Source organism: Prinia subflava, chromosome 3, assembly GCF_021018805.1.
Source record: "Prinia subflava isolate CZ2003 ecotype Zambia chromosome 3, Cam_Psub_1.2, whole genome shotgun sequence".
NCBI lineage: Eukaryota > Metazoa > Chordata > Aves > Passeriformes > Cisticolidae > Prinia > Prinia subflava.
Genome location: NC_086249.1, coordinates 24,896,777 through 24,913,425, shown reverse-complemented (window position 1 = coordinate 24,913,425; position 16,649 = coordinate 24,896,777). Strand labels below are relative to the sequence as shown.

At 38.3% G+C, this 16,649-nt stretch overlaps 1 protein-coding gene across 8 annotated transcripts in view; it reads right to left on the bottom strand.

The window, feature by feature from the left end:
* Positions 1–16,649, bottom strand: part of DLG2 (discs large MAGUK scaffold protein 2) — a 994,479-nt gene that overhangs the window by 204,931 nt on the left and 772,899 nt on the right. For all 8 annotated transcript variants that reach the window (XM_063394414.1, XM_063394410.1, XM_063394417.1 and 5 more), the window contains one exon: positions 6,709–6,865. In XM_063394414.1, coding sequence (XP_063250484.1) covers positions 6,709–6,865 — 157 coding nt within the window. The remainder of the gene's footprint in view (positions 1–6,708; positions 6,866–16,649) is intronic.

The following is a 16,649-nucleotide window of genomic DNA, read 5'->3' as shown; positions in this document are numbered from 1 at the left end:
TAGCTACAGAGGGGGCCTAAATGGTTATATACTCTGCTTCCCAACATGAGCAAAGCCTGAATTGAGATTAATCCACTACACATTTCTAAGGAGCTTGATCTACCTATCCTTCTAGTTGGGTGTCATCCCACTAACATATGACAATGCCTGTGCTCTCAGTTGCTTTCCTCTCCAGAGGTTTTCTTTTTACAGATCTGTTATATATAGATCTCCTACCATTCACTACTGATCCTTTGGAGATGTTTAGCAACACATTCTTGCTTGATTTTCAAACAAAGTCTACTTTAAAAGAGTCCAGTCAGGTGCACTGATCTTCTCCTTTAAATCACTGCTCTGATTATATATTGAGATTTCCAATATACACCAAACAGTGCTCTGTACATTCCCACAAAGCAGGTTTACATGGTTAACATACTGACAAAGTCGGATTAAAGTTAAAACATTACAGAAGTCTAGAGGCAATTGCAGCTAAAGAGCACAGAAATGGATGGACTGTCCCATGCCTGAGAACAGTCATACACCCCTCACACCACCACAGGGAAGAATGCATCCTATGGATATGGTCAGTGCCTCTGCAAACATTTCCTGTAGGGCAAAGGGAAAATCTGTTACAATCCTGACACTATACACAAGAGGGACAAACTGATGATCCATGGAGAAAAGATACCACGCCTTATAGAGATGTTTCAAACATTTTCCAAGACAGCTGCATTTTGGAAAAAATAAAATCTGAGAAGGAAAATCAAATGGTATTTGCCATTTATCTGAGTCTTGTTACTAGGTAACAAAATGCAGTATTTGCCCTGAGTGTTTTACTGCTTTTACCATGAGCAAAATAATAATTTTAAATTAGGAAGTTGAAAGCTTCTCTGTACCAAGGTAAGGGAAGTCAGTCTGAAGGTCAAACATAATTGAAGCAATTATAAAGTACAAATATTTGCTGTAAGTAAGCAGAGTCCTTATATTGTATCTGCTCTATATGGACAATTTTGGAGTAGAAATTGAAGAACACTCTGTTTTATCAAATGCATATTGTATTTTTGGCTACAGGTGTAAGTGAGAAGGTGGGTAGGAGTTGTGTGGGAGGAACCAAGTACAAAGAAATGTTTAAACTGTTCCTAAGGGATAGCAAATGTCTCACAAAAAATCAACAGCAGAACGATGCACAGACAGAAGACAAAATCTTATTAATAGATTAACAGATCCCTCTGAAAGGGAGAACCTTGTGTAAAACAGCAGAGACAATACTAAAGTGAGATACTCAAATACTGGTGTTGCAAACTAGGTTTATATAGGGTCAAACTGGGTTTATATAGTGCCACGTGCCAGTGACAGAAAACCCCACAGAGCATCTCCACCAGCCCCTTCCCAACCCTTCCCATAGTTGTTTAATTCTCAGAAAGCAGCACAGGAAAAGATACAGTGTCTTTCCCCATACATGAGTACATTCTGATACTACACCAGATCAAGAGGAAAATCACACAGAATGCTTTGGTTAACTCCATTCACCTGACTGAGGTTAGATGAGAGGGGAATGGAATTACTGTGAGAGCACTGTGTGTCTCTTTGCTGTGCAGCCTGTTCTTTTTCTAATCTTTCCTGCTGCTGTTGAGCAATCACTCCTCAGAAAAGTTGTTTTACTCCCTTAAGGTAACCTGTGCATGCATTGCCTGGGAGCAGTCATCTTGCTCTCTTGATTCTACACTTGATTCTACTCTCAGGCTCCAAGTCATGCTGCATCCTGCCATTGTGAGCATTTCCACACAGGAGAATGAAACACAAAGCATTTCCACAGGAGAATGAAATAAAGCTGATGCTGCTTTTACGGTTCACCATTTTATGTTACTTTTATGTGTGATTAAGGAAGCATGATGTTAGCTGGAAAAGCAGATATATATTAAAAGGGAAAACTGACATGAAATATGAGATGCAGTTTAAGACACCTAAATATAGATATGAATGGTGTTTAAGGTTAAAAGTCAATACAGATAGTATAGCTTACAGAGAAATCCAGCCTGCTCTACACAGCTCACAGCTGGCCAGCTGATCTCTTCTCTCACCTCCTTCGACATTAATTAAACAGACCCCCAGCACATATGCAAATGTCTAAATGTAAGTATCTTAATCTGAGGCTTAACCTTGCACAAAGACATAAAGTTCAGTTACTTTAAAAGTTAATATTCAAATGCAAATACTTGCTGTTAATTCCTTATGCTTATTCCTCTAAAAATTGCAATGTATTCACTGTGTACATATTTCCTAAAATTATAAGACTGGTACTGCTTTCTTGCAGGGTCTATGCACAATGGGTGGCCATTTTATGCATATGGCTCATGGAAATACTTTGCTCTAATGCAGGTGGTTTTGACTAACTGGTTTCCCATTGCTGTTTTAATAGGAAAAATATCCCATACCACTGGAAGTGGAACTTAAAACTGCAAGAATGGCATCAAGGAACATTACTTTTTATTTTTATTGAAGACTGCATTTTCCTAACAGATGGAGAACTTGGGGTTAGATCTGAGTTCAAGCAGCCTCTAAACTCGACCCAGACTTCTAAGCTGATTTTAAACAAATCATTTAACACACTGGCACCTCATTTCTGCTGCTCTACAATGGAAATAATTTTTCCATGGAACTGTTTCCCTTGGCCTATAAGTATCTAAGATGAAAATTAATCAGGGTGTGCACATGTAGTAAATCAGGAGTTAATGTCAATTAGAATCCAAAATGCTACTTGATAATAGCTATGATATACTTAGTAAGAGGAAAATACTACAGAGAGAGCTATATTCTAGTACAGTGATGAACTTACATTGGTGACGTTTGTGTTACTTCATTTTAAAGGCATTCAGAAATGAGAAATAAAACGTATAGTTGGGTGGCGATTCAAAGCACTACAATGAATTACAGCCAGAAGAAACTAGCATTTAAGAAAACCTTTTCAGGGGAGAACTCCAGTCTTCTCATGAATGCAACACAAAAATTCACTTTTGGGCTATTTGAAATGTTCTGCTATATGACACAGATTTTCCATGGTTCTTCAATTGACTCTCAAGGTTCAGATAGGATTCATGTGTTCTCTCTGCACAGGAGCATTGGGAATAACAGCCTTCTTTCTGAGATATTTTTCAGATATCCCCACTTAACTGGGGAAAAACTCTGCTATCCCCGCTTTTTCTGAAGTTTCAGCCAGTTTCCAAAGGCAGACCGCTGTCATTACTGATCCTGGGCCGCCACCTGGTGGCATTGGGGAAAAATAAATTCGAATTTCACTCGTCCATGGGGCAAGGCTGCGGCACCATCCCTTCCAGCTCTCGAAGAGCTGTAGGGTTGGAGCCGTCCCTCTCACATCCCGACAGTCAGGCAGGAGGAGAGGCAGAGATTATGGGATTTGTCCAAACCTTGTCGCCTGACTCTGGGACCATGTGTACACCCAATGTGTCTCTCCAAGTCAATGCATGTGAAGGCAAAGGTCTCACTGGTGGATTTGCAGTCTATTTTAGGTATTTTTATAGGTACATTCCCAAAAGTGAGAATACACAGCTCTCAACCAGTCAACATTGCCCTATTCACAGCACAGGCATGATTTAGGAGAGAGCCCCTGATCCTCACTGTCCACCTGGGAGAGTGAGGCTTAGGAAAACAAAGCATCCTTCCTGTGGTCACACAGGACATCAGCTAAATTGATTAAATTGATTAAATTGAATCATAGAACTGCTTGGATGGAAGGGACCTTTAAAGGTCACCTAGTCCAACTCCCTTGCAAAGGGCAGGAACAACAATGAAAGAAGTAGCATTCTGAAAGATAATAAATGTTAGAGGGATTGGCCAAAAAGCAGGTCACAGCATGTTTTAAGGACATGTAAAATATCACAGTGGAAGAACTCTTGTGCCTTCACTGTAATTCTGCAATACCAATCTTATGAGAAATTAAATTTAGATCTCTAAATCGCTTACTATGCTTCCTGTCTGTAAGAAATTCAACCATGCTTCAGCTGATTATAAATAGCAGTTTTTACTATTTGTTCTTTTTAGTCAGATTTGTCATGTCTTGAGAAACAAATGGGAAAAGTATTTCTGTAGGGAAATAAGTTTTTCTGAGGGATGAGACAAGAAGGAACAAAGAGAGAGAAGCAGATATTTTTTCTGCAGTCCTTATAAAATTAAGGTGTCTGGGACCCTTCACTAGACAATGGTACAAGATTAATGAGCTCTGTGCATGAAATTGGTTTTGTCTGAATATGGAAAAATGGATCCATAATAGTTATTTGTGACCAAATAAGTAACAAGGGCCTGACTGGGTGATTGCCTGGGGATATGTACGCAGTCTAATTTAGTAATAATTTCCATCCCTCTCTGCTCAATAACAAATAAACAACTCTTGCAAGACAAGTAAATGCTGATGCAACACTAGTAACGTTAATTAGAACTTACGGAAAATGTCACTACGAAACAGATAAAGTTAAAATTTTTTACCATGGCTGTAGCCTACAGTTCTAAAAAAAAGAAAATGGACTTTTAAATTTGTATTTGAACTTCTGGATTTTTGAATACGAAGTACTGTGAAAGACTTTGATGTCATTAGTCTCTGTCAGTCAGCCCTATTTTGCTGCATCTAACCAAAGAAAAAGAAATTGCATAATTGTCCTGAAGAAACTTCTGTTTCTATTCTTTGGGATTCTCGTCTGTGTTCTTCTTGACACAGGCCTTTGAATTCGTTATCTCTTCATAATGATAACTTTATAAGAATCTATTTTGATTTTTTTTTGCAGTTCCCTAGAAACTTTCTACTTGGAGAGCTCTTTAAGGCACTGAGGGGAGGAAAGGGTTAAAAGCAGAAGCATGCAGAAGGGAATGTGAGATTCCAAGAGACCTTGCAGGTGGGAATGATGAGGCCTGGAGGATATCAGTGTGGGAATATCCCCCTTAGACTGTGCCTATACTGCTGTCTATCCTCTGTCTGTTTTGAGAAGCAGAATTTCTGTTTAGAGATAACACAGGTGTTTTGAGAGGCTTGGAGGTGCTCTCAGGGACATGCTTGAGCTCCCTGTTTTGGGAGAGAGAACATCAGAGCTCAGAGATCACAGAAAGCACAGAGATCACAGCGTGGTGGTTAACTCCACATGTGTGAGTCCTTGACAAGTGGGTGCAAAGAACAGCCCTGACACCCCTCAGGATGGATTCCTGACAATTCCTGCATTCCCACTCCTGTGTCTCTGCCCAGGTGTTGCTTTGGGATCCTTCAGTAAGCAAGATAATGAAATAAATGTACTCCTTGCATTTCAGATGCAGTCTTGTAACCACAAGTTCTGCCTGCCTGCCTGCCTGTGTTGACTCCCAGCAGCACCTGAACACCCTTTACTCGCTCATTCTCATTTTTTCTTACAGCACTTTTAAGGAACAGGTGTAGATAAAATACACTGTTGTGATCCTCAAAATGTCAGGTTACTGCCTCCCTTTGGTGATAACTTCACTCAGATTTTCTATGTACTGCAAAATACCTCCAGCTACCACTTCACAACTTCTTACAAAACTTTGATAGGTGTAAGGTAAATTCACTTCTCATAGAATAGGCCAAGGCAATCCTTAGCAATGTAGCAAAACCATATCCAGCTTTCTTATAAATTTAAACATTGACCAGGAAAGTGTTGCATAACCACATCACAAACCATCCAGGCTGAAGACATATTCTGCCCTTAACTTTTAACTGAATTACAGATCACAGCCAGGGATGCAGGATTCACTGGGATAGAAGGCACAGCAGTGGGAGGCGGTGTGATACTGCAGCCTGGTGCATCCATCAGTTATCTGGGATAAGTAATTCCTGTGTTTCAGCTCTTTGCCTTAAGGCTATTGTTGTGCTTCACATGAAACAGTCACATCTGTATCAATTTGGGACAGTTTCTTTTTTTTTTTTTTCCTGTAAGGAATGTGAATAACAGCAATGGATATTTAACTACATTTTCAAGGCTTTCATTGTTATTCAAATTCTTTTATATTCAGGTTATTTCAGTCAGATGTTCGATTACTTGATAGAGCCTAAAACACAAATGTTCTGGGTTTAAAATGTGTGATATCAATATACACATGAATGAAAAATTAAAAAGATGTTTCTGAGTTTACATATATGCAAAATACAACCCCAGGCTACAAAGCATTTCATCCAATAAAATTTGAAAAGAATTTCAGAGGGATCATCAAATTCATCGGAGGCAGAGAGATAATTAACATAACCTAATTAATCTCCTTGTTGTGGTGAGCTATTTGCCAAGCAGTTGAGTGCACACTAGATGGCAGCCTGAGTACAAATGATTTCATCCCACTGCCTGTTCTCCAGGAAAAGGTGAAATTGAGAAATATCCTTGGACTCAGTAGTATGTTTTGGGAAAAATGGAACTGGATGATGGGCTTTGCAAAATATGGGGTGCTTAGGTCTGCCCTGGGCTTAGCTCCTCCCTGTGGTGTCACCATAGTGTAGGGAGCATTAAGCAGTGGAAAGTCTCATTCCCAGCTAAATGCAAGTAACACCAGTAACCAACACTCTCAAACCCAAGGGCAAAATAACCCAAATACTCAGGAATAAAGTGTTTTCAGCTCAGATTTCACAACGTGGACATGAGAAGAGACTTCTTTGTGTGCCCCCTGCAGGACAGACAAAGAGCAAGATGAAGTGGCTGGTCAGGACAGCCCAACAGACAGACTTACAGACAGGATTTGATCTCCTCGCTGCAGCTCTCCGCTGAGATCCGCTGGCCCGCCCGCCAGGATGAACGACACGAAAATGCCTTCCCCGTCTTCACCTCCCACAATGTTGAAACCAAGTCCTGTGGAGCCCTTGTGCAGGATGATTTTTCGAGGCTCTCTGTATAGAAACAAAATGATAACGTTTAGGCACTCAAACCTCTTACTGTGTGTGCATTTTTCATGTATGCATGCTATATTCTGCCTAAGACACAGATTCTGCTTTGTCTGCAATTCTGCTATCGTCTAAAGAAACCATGTAACAAAGGACAAAGCTGTTAACTGTGAACAGATAAGGTAGGACTCAACCAGCATTTTTTTTTCCCTCATGGTTGAATTCAAACATCTCTAATAATTTCACCCCACTGGAGTCATCTTCACTATGTTCAGTGACAAATTTATTGAAAGGAAAAAGAAAACACTCAATATATTAAATTATCTAATTTTTAGCAATACTAAATATCCAGGTAGAATCAATGTTTATATGGTACCTTTTTATTTTAAGTTCTGGTCTTGCTTTTGCAACAAAAGAACTAAGAAATACTTACAACTAAAGCAAAGCAATGGCAGTTGTGTTTGATCGTGACAGATTTGGAGCAAGTAACATTTACATGTATATGTTCAAGCTAATACAGCAGAATCCCATTAAAAACTTTGGTTTGACATTGTCAGGATCGTGCATTTGTTAAGTCACACTGCAGCTTTATCACTGAACCAGCCCAAGGGGCACCTGCTTTTGCCACACTCATTAAAAAATTATTGATTGTGATAGAAATCAATAAATAATAACAGGTATATCTCACACAGCTCTTTTCATCTGTAAATTGAAAATATGACCCAGAGAATGCAAACATAACACTCAATTTACTGATGGGAATACTGATTTCCAGAAATAGATGACTTTCCTAAGGGAGCATCCTTGAGAAAGGGTCCCAAATATTCTTGTTCCCAGTCTCTACATACAAGGCCTCAGAGCTGGCTCTCCCTTGGATGCACAAACACACACAACCACATATACATACACACACTCCATGTTTATTGGTACTTACCCCATCTCAAATCCCTCTAATAATTTAATTTTCAGAAAAAAAGTGTAAATGCTGTTAAATTATGATGTGTAAATTTTAAGCCCGGCCCTGTAAGTCTCCCAAACACATACGTATAAGTGTCTGTAACTCCTCCCAGAGAAACAGGATGCTCTACTCATTCTTTAAGTGTACAAATAAAACCTGCCAGCAACAAAAACACACATTCTACAGAATGCTTCTTGTATAAAAGAATCAATATTTCCTCCATATTATAGTGCAGTTCTGCAGAATTTCTGTTTTGTTTTTAAAGAACAGAAAAAAGGAAGAGAAGTGATTAAACTGAGGGATGCCTTATTTGACACAAGTTTAATCTTATGGATACATGGAGACTTCATCTTGACATGATACTTCTGAAATCACGGGCATTTGTTAATCTTTGCCTAGTGCTAATATTCAAATGGTATCCCAAATTTGATTATGGTGAAAATAAAATCTCAACTTTTTGAAATTTAAGTTTCATATTTTTGAAAGAGAAGACTACAGCAAAGTATTAGTTCTACTCTGTACGGTCATTCATCTCTGGACTTTTTTAACATTGTAAAGTCAGAAAATAGTTAAAAATATATATTGTATTGAGTTTGTGTGTTTTTGAAGTATTTTTAAGAATCAGAAAATAAAGGTAGAGGGTTTCTTTTTTTTTTTTTTTTTGCATCACTGCTGTTGATCTGCCTTGTAGCAACTCCTTTAACACCTTGTTAAATATGTGCAGAGTAAATGTCATGTGATCCAGAATCTAAGAAGTCTAAATAGGTTTTTAATTAGACATGTGGCCTGGGGGTTGCAGCAGAACTAGGACAGTGAGCTGAAAGCATGGTTTCTCTTCTGTGCCCAAGCACTGCTGAGTGTTCTTGGCAACTCATTTGTTCTTCCAGCTTCAGTCTCCTCATCCACAAAATGATACGCTGACACTTGTCATCTTCGTGTCCTACACATCAGAAATACTTTGCAAGGCTTGAGCAACTGCCATTGACTATTTACCAGAATATGGAGGAAAAAGAGGCAGCAAAGTCAAACCAATACATTTGCATGCTCTGCTGGTGAGAAATCAGAATAGATCTTGTTCAAAATAAAAATGAGTATTTTCACATATGACAGGCAGCTCGGATCAAACAGTTGAAAGCCTGGGCCACGGGCAAAACTAGGTCAATACAACTGGGTATCTACTGAATAGTAAGCTATGCAGCTCAACAAAATGTTGGCCCAGTTATTAATCCCTGTCTCTGATCAAGTCAGCAGATTTATGCCTAAAATGCTGCCAGTGCTGTTTTATAATTTTGGCCTTTTGACAGCAAAATTCACATTCTGCTCTTGGATGATTATGTTCAGAGGAAGTTCAGACAGTAGCAGGAAAAGGTCAGAAGCTGTGATTAGAATGCAATGAGTTTCTGCCCCTGCGCTTTTACCTAATCAGGTCACTTTGGTCTTGAGTCAGATTTCGCTAAATAGAGGCTGACCATCCTTAACGTGTCTTTGTATTTCTTTCATATCTGAGCATCCTGCAGAATCTGAAAGGTGGACTCAAGAACACCTAAGAGCTGTTGTCATTATAAAAATAACCTTTAGCCATTACTGTACTACAAAAGCTAAAGGAAGTAGAATGTATATGCCAATTCCCCTTGGTATAATATGTTTTTAAAAAATACGTAATTGTTCCACTTGTATAGTGTACTTAGAATGACATTAAAAAAAGGGCTTATGATGGTAAAAAAGTTGATAAAAGAAATTATGAAATTGAAGTAGGAAAAATATTTCTTAAGGAAACCAACTACAGTACCAGCCACTGCCCAGGTGATCTTTTAAGAGTGATGCAGCAATTAGTTACCTGCCAATACTTTATCAACACTGACTGAAAAGTCTAAGCTAAAGATTAGGATGTTACATATTTTATTGTCTGGTGTAAAAGTTACAGTCCAGCCTTAATATGATATTTAAGGAGGTCTAAGAACAGCTGTTCCAATTTTTCTTGAATATGTGGGAAACAACATTAGGAAAAAAATCTTTTCCCTGTAGTTCCAGTACACATGAGAGAACTCAAGACAAAATGCAGATCAATGCTGTAAAGGAGGTGATGGAATCAAGCACTTTAAGATGACGTGATGATGGGAGAGTTGAAAAGTGAAAGAAAAGTAACTCAGATGTGAATGATGCTTTCTTGCAGCCAATGCACTCAGAATGTGTAGTTATCTGCAGAAAACAGCAACTATGGCAGAACATATTTTAAAAGGGAGGTGGTTGGCCACTGGAACAGGCTCCCCAGGGAAGTGGTCACAGCACCAGCCTGACAGAGTTCAAGAAGCATTTGGACAATGCTCTCAGGCACAGGGTGTGACTCTTGGGGTGTCCTGTGCAGGGCCTGGAGCTGGACTTAATGATCCTTGTGGGTCCCTTCCAACTCAGGATATTCTATGAAAATGTTTTATTTGTAGACAATAGATGGCACTCTGTAGCTACCCTGGAAAAAGCGGCCGTCTGACATCCAGTGTTTCTGAAATTCATGTTTCAGCCTCCAGCTTTAACTATTTATCCCATTTACAATTTCTTCTGTGATAAATACAGCTGAAGGTAACTTTGTAGGTGCTAACAAGGTGTACTAGCACTTTAATTCGGTGTGTGCATGTTTTATACCCTCCTGCAGCTCTGTATCACATACAAACAGAGCAGAGCAGCAGGGGAAATCAAGCAGAAATTAGAAAGGAGTGTGAGATGAAAACATTCCTGGACTGACAGAAGGCAGCAGAAGGGAGAGGGGAAACAGAGAAGGGAAAAAGTCAAGGAAAGAGGAAAGAAGAGAGAAATCAGAATAAAGGGAGACAGTGCCTCTGTATAGGGGAACAGGGAAGGAAATAAAAAGGTAGGGAAAGAAGAAAGGAAGATTTACATTAACAGATCCAGTAGTAAAGGAGCAAATAAAGTGCTGCAATCCACACAAATTTACAGGCTGAGATATCAATGGCAGAATCAATTTGGATGGACTTGGTTACTTGCTCTAGGGAATGCATCAGATCAGATTCTGTATATCACATTATAAATTGCAGCCCTGATGTAAGAGCAAAGATTACTAAATTAATATTTGAAAACAACAAGTAGTAACAAACCACAGCAGGTAAAATATCAACACTTAAGGAAATGTCTTCTCTCATAAAAATGCAATGACCAAAAATAAATCAAAGTGCAGCATTTGTCTCAACAGGTTTTTTTGGTTTATGCATGTTTAATTTGATCACTGTCTTGAAAACAGCAAGTGCTTTTTATTTACTACATCTGTACTGAATATTTGGTTTGATCAGTCTACTTTTAACAAACAGAAAATGGCAAGACAAAAAAATGTGACTATTACTATCATTCTTCTATAGACTGGAATCCATAGTAATTATAGATCTAATTTAAGAGATTAAAACTGGACTGATAAATGATGGGGAAGTGCTTTCTAAAAACAAGTAATTCTTATAATAATTAACTGAAAGAAAATCCATGATTAAACTGATTATTTTGTGCTGCCGGCAACATTAAAGAAAAGAGTCAATTTTAGCATTCATCTCACATTGACACAGCTCTGTCTTTCTGTTTCTTTTGTACCATCTATAAAAATGGAGTGCAGACACAGTTTTGGTGCTTTTTGAAATACCTACAGAAATATTAAGCAACACTGGGTGATTTCAGATATCAGACCCCAGGGATTTCTTCAGTTTTATACAATCAATGAGGTATGTCAAATCTGCAGAGGCTTAGAAATATGGCTTTGATCCAGATTTGGCTGCAGGTTTTTTGTTGGTTTGGCTTTAAAATTTTTTTTCTTTTGCTGTTGTTGTTTTTTTGCCTTTCCTCCTCTCCCAAACTGCCATTTTCTTCACAAAGGATGTTGAAAGCATACATAAATTCATGCACGTGTTGCTTTGGTGTTACAGTAAATCAGATCACAGAAAACCCAGAAGAATATTTATCCTATTGCTTGCATTAGGGTAGCATCAATTTACAAGTCAGGGCCCACAACCTTTGTATGCTTATATAGTGCAAGAAAATCTGTACCACCTACTTGAATCAGCAAATAGCAGGAGGGAGAGGTGAAGTTGCAAGAAGTTGTATTATTTGGGTAAAGTCACACTAGTATTTCAGGGAGAAGAGCATGCAGGGATAGGACAACGGGAAATGGCTTTTTACTGAAACAGGGTGGATTTAGAATAAACATTAAGAAGAATATATCTGCTGTGAGGCTGGCACAGGTTTCCCTGAGAAGCTGTGGGTGCCCAACCCCTGGAAGTGTTCAAGGCCAGGCTGGATGGGCATTTGAGCAGCCTAGTGGAAGATGACCTTGCCCGTGGTGGGAGGTTGGAACTGGGTGATTTTCCAACCCAAGCCATTCTGTGATTCTCTGAAAGAACCCACCCCAAATCTAAGGCTGCAAGGCCCCTTCTCTTGAGCAGTATAAATAGGTTTGTCTTCCGACAATCCACAATGTGAGCACTGAGTTACCTTAGAGTCATTTGGCTAACCAAGACATTTCTTTTTCATTAGTTTTCCTCTCATGCTTCAGATATTCTGATAAATACCTGTGTGTTTATTTCTGGCAACCAAATGACATTCTTATTGGAAGGATCTAAAAAAAGGTGGTTCAAGCAGATTTTTCACACTTCTTCACAGCACTGAACACAGGAAGCCTGGAGGGACAGAGTACGTGCCAGTGTGTGTGATGGTTTAAAATCTGATTAACCAAACAAGAGATAATATGAAATTCTAAGTGGCTGAAGACCTGAAATATTCACACACACTTTTTTAAAAGGCTTCAACTTTTGGTGAAACCAAGCTCTCGTTATATGGATCTTCTTTCATACTTCTACAACTCTTGTTTCACACAAAAGAAAAATCTGTCTGTACTGCTCTCATCTATTGTTTTATTGTAATATCACTTCTATTGCATCTTGGCTTTTACTTTTCCCCTCGTTATTCCCTCTTAGGCTTGGCAAAATCTTTCCATTATGATGTGAAACAGCTCCACCCCTCGCTTTCCTCCCCAGCCCTCCCTGTCATTTGCCTGTGTTGCAGTGACCAAAGCACCAGGACCTGGCAGTGGCAGGGAGCTGCAGACCTTCCTTTCTCAGTTCCCAGCCCTTCACCACCTCGTGGTTTCACATTGACCATCTCTGAGGGGGAACTTTGCCTGCACAAACTGAAACAATGTTTTGGCCTTCTAACTGATTGTTGACTTATTTCATTTTACCAAATACTGGTGTATTAACGAATCACTCAGCCTTTAATAAGATGTACATTTATCAGATTACATAGCAAAATATCACTTTGCCTACTAAAGTTATCCTATCTGCTTGAAACAAGTATTTTGTCCATTTATTTGACTATGGATACCTTGGCATTTCTTGTTCATTGAAGATGTAAAAGCAATGGATTATTCTAATTTTAATACTGACTACAATTTTAATGCATTTATTCTGCAACCATCATGCCTAAATTGTCACAAACTTAATACGGGGGAGCCAAGCTTCAACCTGACTGATGCATGTGCGATTGCACTGGATTACATCCTGCAACTGGTTTTGTTACGTAGGAAGACCTCTGGACTTCAGCAATCTTTCATTTTATCTCTTGTAGAGAAATTAAAGTGTGCACACCAGGACAAGTTTTCTGCTTGCAGATAGCAAGATGGAACTGGCATACAGGAATAATCTTTCTGATTTGAAAAACTCATCTGCATTTTTACCATGACATCTGACATTTACTTCAAATGCGCAGTAGTCTGTCTCCTGGGTTTGAGAAATCTCACTGATTTTTAGAGAGATAATGTAGGACAGCTAATATACTCTCTAGCTCTATAAGGGACATGATTATTCCTGTCTGCTTGTTCATTTATCCTTTGTCTCACATAATCACTTCTCTCTCTTCCCTGTTCCAAGAGGTATATTATTTACATGCTAATAATCAAAATAAATCCTGAAAACTGCATCTCTGTACCACCTGCTACACCCAGCACAGACAACTCCATACTAGAAAGGTTTTCTTTGCATCTTGCTTTTAAAAACTATTGGTTTCATATTGAAACTGCTGTTGTAAAAACTGTTACTTACAGCATTCAATAGCTCCATTTACCATGAATGCTCCAGCTTTACAGTTTGTAAACAAAGGTGGATGAGATGGAACTGGTGAGAGGCAGGAGAATTGCACTACCAGGAGACAGGAAGTATTAAAACACTCAGAGAATACCTAAAAATAGCAGTGCCTCTAAGCCATATTTCGAAATATCAATACACAGGCTGCTGGTAGCAAGCATCTGAAATTACTTTATAGAAGGCACTTCTGAAACAAAAAGCATTCTGTAAAATCTGTCCTATTCAGAATAAAAATTCTTATCCTTAGTCATGGTTCAAATGCTGTTTATGTATAAATATTTTTATATATATTTCAGATGCAAGTCAAAAAGACTCCATCAAACAAGTTGAAATTCCAGTTTTAGGAGTTGGCTGGTAGCATACAAAATTCAATTTAGTGGGGATGCCAAAAGCAGAGAGAATAGCTGTCAGACATCACTAACATTAAAGCTTTGTGTGCTAGTATGGCAGGATTTCAAAAAAACCAAGGGCTGTTTTCAACCAATATTTTTCCTGTTTTGGATAGTCACAGCTAACATTATTCATTAAAATCACCTCAAAAAACTCAAAACAACACAGAATAAATCTGTACACCTCATGTTCAGTTACTGCACTCTGAAGAATATATGGCTTGAATATAAAGGAAAAACATTCTTTAAAGATGTCTTTGTTTTCCCCACCTGGCCACTCATTTTATTGCTGGACATGAAGTCCACAAAAGCCCTCTCTAATAAAAAAATAAATTGTTTTACCTGCTCACCTGTCACCTTGTTGGAAAAAAGCTATTCAAGTTCTTAAAACATCTATTCTGGCCAGCTCTATTATCACATCTTCAACAGGGTGGAAAGGACTAAATGCCAGCAAATGCAATCCCATCTGTATTTCTTTAACCCTTCCAAATTTAATTTTTCACTTATAGGACCCAATAATTATATCACTTTAGTGACTCCACAGTCAGTCAGAACACGCAGAGTACAAATGTCAGCGTGAGCCAGGGATGCCTTGCAGGTAAAGCAGCTGTTTGAAAAGTGCATCTCAAAAGCAATATAGTGATTCCTCTAAATACAGGATTCTACTGATAGGAACACGGTTCCTGAAAGAGAAAAATAACTTTGTTTTGACCTCAAATTCTATTAGCTGTAAACCTACTTAGCAGCATGGACTCCACAAAGACATTAGAGTAAATCGAGCTTTAACATAATGAAATATTTAGGGCTGAGCTGGTTCCTCATTTCTGCTCAGCAGTGGAATAGGCTAACAGTCTTACTTTCCTATGTGAAGTGAAATATGATGCAGTGTAAGTTGATTAGTAATAATTACAAGCTGATGTTCTTCTACCTCCTGAACAACAGGAGACTTGTGTTATCAGTTGCAGGTTTTCTGCATTCTAATGATTCACATACAATATATGCAAGTTGTCTGTGTGGCCAATACAGATTCTGCAATTTACCTAAAAATTCACTTAGACAGATTGATTTCCAAATTTAAGTAGGTGTTTAAAGCTACAGGATGATTCCTGAATTGGTCCAGTAGCCCAAGACAGAGACGTAATAATAGAATTTCCTTCCTTAAATCTCAGTAGAGCAAATTACTTTTTTCTTCCCCTCCCCCTCCTTTTTAACCATCCAAATTGTTCTTGAAGCTCAGTTTTATTTCATACTTCAATTTATTCATGAGATGATTTGAAGAAGAGTCAGGGGAATTTATTATGACTCTCTCTTTGGATTACAGAAATATAGAAAAGAAATCTAAAAGGAGGGTGTTTAAGCACTGAGACTGCCTGTTCAGGACTTGAGCAGTCTCCATGTTTCTGATAGTTACAGCTTCACAGAAAAAAATTCTGAGCAACCTGATCTACCTTAAAACTGCTCCTGTTTTGTGCATGATGGCTGGATGATGATGAGGGCTTCATTTACAGAACTATCCAGATGAGAGCCCCTGAGCCACATGCACTTTTCCTGCATAATTCCATTATTCAATCTAATTTTCAATGAATAATTACCATAGCTGTTTTACATATTTTAAATAATCATATTTTAAAATCATAGATCTAGATAAGAAATTAAAAATTGTGGCTTTTGAGAAAACCATTTCAGGCTTCACTTAGGACAGGGTTATTTTACATGTTGACACTTTATTTTCTGACTGCACCACAGTACAACTATAACAGAAACTGAAAGACAACAAGATTATATTTTTTCCTCTGTGGAAAATTTATAGTCTCACTTTTATCACAAGAAAGAAAAGCTTTGAAATATAAACTGAGAGCAGCCAATGACAAGTTATTACCCATGCTTACAGAGTTCCACATTTCTATGGGAGGGGATAAAAAAAAAAGACATTTTTTTTAGACTATGACAGTCAGTGCAAACAAAATCTGCTAAATATCAGCCTTCCTAATATTGTAAAGGTGCAAGAATATTAATAGTTGTGAATTCCTCACATTTTACACCACTGTCTTAGATAAAATTGAGACAGCTGTGCACCCAGAGATGTGTTCTACAGTTGACACACTCATGTACATAGATATTCACCAGGATAAATACTTTCTATCAGTACTTCTTCATCCTTAGTTTTGGACACTGGTTTGTCAAAAAGAACTCATGCATACATTAAGAAAACAGAGCAAGACTTCACTGGGTTTTTCCATGAGAAGTGGGAAGAGTTTAGAGCTAACTCAAGTAAATACTAACACTAGTCAAGTGAGAGGAAGAAACGGTAT